Source organism: Athene cunicularia (genome assembly GCF_003259725.1).
Source record: "Athene cunicularia isolate RWA chromosome 26 unlocalized genomic scaffold, athCun1 chr26_part1, whole genome shotgun sequence".
Classification (NCBI taxonomy): domain Eukaryota; kingdom Metazoa; phylum Chordata; class Aves; order Strigiformes; family Strigidae; genus Athene; species Athene cunicularia.
In genome coordinates, this window is record NW_020799136.1 from 2948243 (window position 1) to 2952654 (window position 4412).

The window sequence follows — 4412 nt, forward strand, 5'->3', positions numbered from 1 at the left end:
CTACCCCACGGTGTTAATTAGGAGTATTTTCTTACCTCTGGATTCTTTCCTAGCATAAAATATGTGTTTTTGTCAAGATACCTTTCTTTTTCTTTTCTTTTTTTTTTTCCTGGGCAAATGTCAACGGTTTTGGTGACATTTTCTGATTTTTTTTTTTTCCAGCTGGGAGAATCAAAATGGAAAATACCACTTTAAATCAGCATTTTAGAATGAAACATTTTTCATTTTAAAATGTCAGTTTAAAAGAGAACAATTCATTTTGAAATGCTTCAAAACAAGAAATGCCCTTTTACCACCTCAAATCACTTTGTTTTGATTAAAAACGTCAGCGCTTTCTGTTCTGGCGCTTCATCGTGGGAGTCTCTTGCCCTGTCTCAGCCTGGTCCAGAGCGGGCAGAAATTTAGGAGATGGTTGAAAATGAGAAGATTTCTTCTGGCAGCAGCCCCGGTTTGTCCCGTGCCCGGCCGCAGCCCCGCGCTGCCCTCGCTGCCTCCGTGGGCCCCGGGGGTGTGGGCAGCGGGGATGGTGCAGCGGAGCTCCCCGGGGAGGGCACCGAGGGGCAGCCCGGGCGCCCACGGCCGCTCCTGGCCGCGCTCCCGAGCCTCGGCCTCGTCGCCACTCGTCTTCACGGCCTCTCGTTAATAAAGGATGAGCCGGCACTGAAGTTTTATGGGGGACGTTGGTATCTGCTCGGCGTTGTTGGACAGACGTTGTCAAAGCCGATACCGCACCTGCTGCCGCCGGAGCCCTGGAGCCGTTTCCACCTGCCGGGCGGTGGCTGATAAATAGTACAGGGAATGTATTTAAAGCAGTCGACAGTAAAATACCAACTCTTTGAGGATTTAAATTTTTCCTTAAGGCCTATAAAACCGGGCTCCTTCCCACCACAGACATCCTGGGTGGTGCGGGAGCGGGTGCCGGCGCCGTGCCGCGGTGCGCGGAGCCGCCCGGGGAGGTTCCTGGTGTGTTCAGAGGCCGCGGGTTTGCGTCGGTTTATGAACTTCGCAGCTGTACTGAGAGGAGAAGCAGCCCCGGGAGGTGGCATGGTGGGGACAGCGGGGCGCGGGTCCCCCTGGGCATCGGCCGCCCCGTTCCTCGTCTGCCCGCAGAGCAGGAGGGTGGCTGGGCCCTGGGACGGCCGGGGCGGTCTGTCTGTCCGTCTGTCTGTCGGTGAACAGTGCCCAGCCTGTGAGAGCCAAACCTTGGGCGTCACCGCCAGGGACCTCGGTGACACAGGGGCGATGACAGCGCGTAACCGCAGGAACCGCACGCGGAAAAGGCAACACCTGGAATGGCTCAGTGCTCTTTCCTCTGGCTCTTCCCGCTCACCCCGGGGCTGTATTTGGTGTCTGTGCTCTGCGTTAGCTGCTGTAACAGCCCGGCTGGGTGCTCCGGCAGGAGGAATCGGAGCCCCGCTGGCGTGGCGAGGGGTGAGCAGGGCTACGGGCTCATTCCCCAGAGGGGTTTTGGTGCGTGCTCGTGTGCTGATGTGGGGCCGCCCAAGCTCCGGGGCGTCCCCCACTCTCCCGGGGGGACACGGCGGCTCGTACTCCCCATATTCCTCTCTCTCCTTTCAGATGCGCTGATGTCTGCCCCTTGCAAAGACCTGACCCCCCCCGGGTTGGCAGATGCGCAGGCGTGAGTGTGAACCCCCAGTAAAAGGTAACTATCACTGCTCCGTGCTCCTGCTGCTGGGATTATCTGTCCCGCCGTGATGGCCAGTGCTGCTGGAGGAGCCTGAGCCCGTCCAAGGGTGGTGGGTGAGCCCCGGGCGCGTGTCCTGTCTCCCAGGGCCGTGTCCCCGCAGCCAGGCCACCCCATCCCCACGGCCGCAGCCACCTCAAGGAGTGGGGGCTGCACCTCCCAACCCTCCCCAGCTCCGCTTCCTCCGCGCGTCTCCTCTTGTTTTTGGTAGAATGAGTGAGAGAGACATACAAAGCCTGAGCAGATGGGTTTTCGTGCTCACTCTCTGCCTTACCACGCTGTGGGGAAGACTGACGCTGGCCTCCACCCATCACAGAAGCCATCCAGGTAGGGGAAGCGGCGTCCTCGCCATGTGCGTCGCGCTCCCGTGCAATCGCCCTGGGTCCCCATGACACTGGTGGCACCTTGGGGTCTCCATGGGATGCCTGGGGAGGGGTTGACGTGGGGCCAAGATGTTTGAGGGTCCGTCCCTCATTCCTGGGCGAGTGCCGGTGGTCTCGGGTCGTGTCACGCAGCGGCTGCGGGAGCGGGCGGGTGTCTCGGGAGCCATCGGCCCGGGGGACCTCGGTGTCCAGCCCTGTGGCTGGGGTCTGGGCGGTGAGGATGAGTGTGCTGAAGGCACAGGGCAGAATCCAGCCAGCAAACATCAAGAGGCGCTGACATTTTCTCTCTGGTGCTGCTGCGATGGCCGTGGGATTTAGACTTCAAGTGCCCACGTGTGCAGGGAGCTCCCTGGGCTGCTCCTCGGAAGCAGCCTGGAGCCATATAGCCGTAAAGCTCTTCCTGGGAGTTATAAATCCTAAATACTTAATACGGGGCATTTAAAAACTGTTGCTCGGTGAGCCTAGCTGGTCTGGGGAGCTGAAAAGCAAATTTCTTCACGTCTGTAGCAAAATCTGACACACTTCTAGATATTCGGGTTATTACCGAGGTAATTCATGATCTGGGAGCAGGGAGACATAACTCTTTCCACCTAAGTTGCAATGAGTGTCACAAACCACACTTGCTGGGTGATGGACACGCCACTTACCTTCAGCTCTCTGGTTGTAAAGATCATCTTGAAACCTGGAACGAGTATAAATTGATGTAGAGCCGAAGGTCTTGCTGGGCAGCGTAGCCTTGGCTCTGGGGTGTGAATTTGTTACTCCCAGCGGTGGCTTCGAGGTCCCCCCGATGCGGGTGCGCTGGCACGCTGCTCTGTGCCGTCCATGTGACTTTGCGGGGGGGGGGTTACGTGAACCCACGGTTGAAGCTTGTGGCTTGGGAAGCAGCTGAGAGATTGTGCTCAGCCCTTCGTGTCCGTGTGCCGGGCGAGGGGCCCAAAGGGCCGCGCTGGAGCGGGGATCTGGCGCTCCAGGGCTGGGGGTGCGCGGTGGGAGGATGGGGGGGTGGGAGCCAGTCGTGCGGGCAGAGCTGTGCAGCAGCGGGTGCTGGGAGTACGGAGCAATCCTGGGGCACGCGCCGCCCGCTCCTTGTGCCTGTGTCTGGAAAAGGAGGTGTTTAAGGGTTAATTTGAGACTGTTGGTGCTCTCGCCTGACCCCACACCAAACCCTGTTCTATTTCTGTCATTTTTGCCTGACAGTTAAAGCAGCTCTAATCCTATAATCCCCATCCTCATTGCTTAAAACCAAAATGAGCCTTCCAGAGCGACTCCCTCAACCCGCCAGCCGGCAGTTCCCTGCCTTCCTCTTTCTAACATAGGTGCACGAGAAGATAAAACTCCTCAGTTGTTTCGGGAAAGACTTTTTGGCACCAGGTCGGGACTCCCTGGGACACGGGCTCGGGCACTCGCCCAACCTGCCCAGTCCCTGGGGCCGGACCCCGCGGAGCCCCGCGGAGCCCCCTGCTCCCCGGCTGGGGCGCTTGCAGGGGACCTGCTCCTTCGGGGAACGCTCAGGCCTGGCGTTACCCGAGCAGCAGCTCACCCAGGTTTAAAGTGCAGATGCCCAAGTGCACTCACGAGGTGTGAATTATGTATAAATCTCGCTCCACACGTGAGGAGACAGGCTCACGTATTCACGTGCTCGCAGGCAGGGAGCTGGGGATTTTTCCCTCACACAGATTTATCCACAGTGGACCAGATCTTGTACATTTTATTCAGCAAATTCTAATCCGCAGCAAAGAGGGCGTACAAGGAGCAAATACTTAAAAATTTGACCCCGCTCTGTGTCTGTATTAACACGGTTTCTCTCTGCGCGTCCTGGTTTCCTGGCACCGTGAGTGTTTTGTGTGGCTGCCCCCTCTCCTGGGCTGGATTTCCATGGGCTCAAACCAGGAATTCTTAGTCTGCTTGCTGAGTTCATGGCATTTATTTACCTGTTGTCTCTCCGCTGCTTTTGCTTCGTTTGGGACAGGTTTTGGTAAAAGTGATGTTTGAAACACAGTTTCACAAGGTTCCATCCTTGGCCGCAATGACATTTTTGTCCAGGGAAGCCGCAGTTACGTTCCTGCGTGGGGCGGTGGGAGGGGGGTGGCTGTGGGGCTGCCCGTGACCCCCAGGGCCGGGGATGCCGAGGGACTGGCTGCACAAAGCGACCGACTCATCCAGAGCTTTCCGTTTAGAGCGTTGCGTTTATTATTCACAGCTCAAACCAGGTGTGGCACCCAGAAATGAGCAATAGCAGAGGAAGGCCTTTAGTTGTGACGGTGCGGCCACACTGTTTCTGAGCACCCAAAGTTATGAACTTCTTGCCGAGAGCCCCCCCG

General features: G+C 57.7%; 1 protein-coding gene across 1 annotated transcript in view; it reads left to right on the plus strand.

Moving 5' to 3' along the window:
• The first annotated feature begins 1532 nt into the window (after positions 1 to 1532).
• Positions 1533 to 4412, plus strand: part of FAM19A3 (family with sequence similarity 19 member A3, C-C motif chemokine like) — a 17963-nt gene continuing 15083 nt past the window's right edge. Inside the window, exons 1-2 of the mRNA XM_026864282.1 lie at positions 1533 to 1663; positions 1917 to 2032. Of these exons, the coding sequence (XP_026720083.1) occupies positions 1918 to 2032 (115 nt within the window). The 5' untranslated portion in view covers positions 1533 to 1663; position 1917. The remainder of the gene's footprint in view (positions 1664 to 1916; positions 2033 to 4412) is intronic.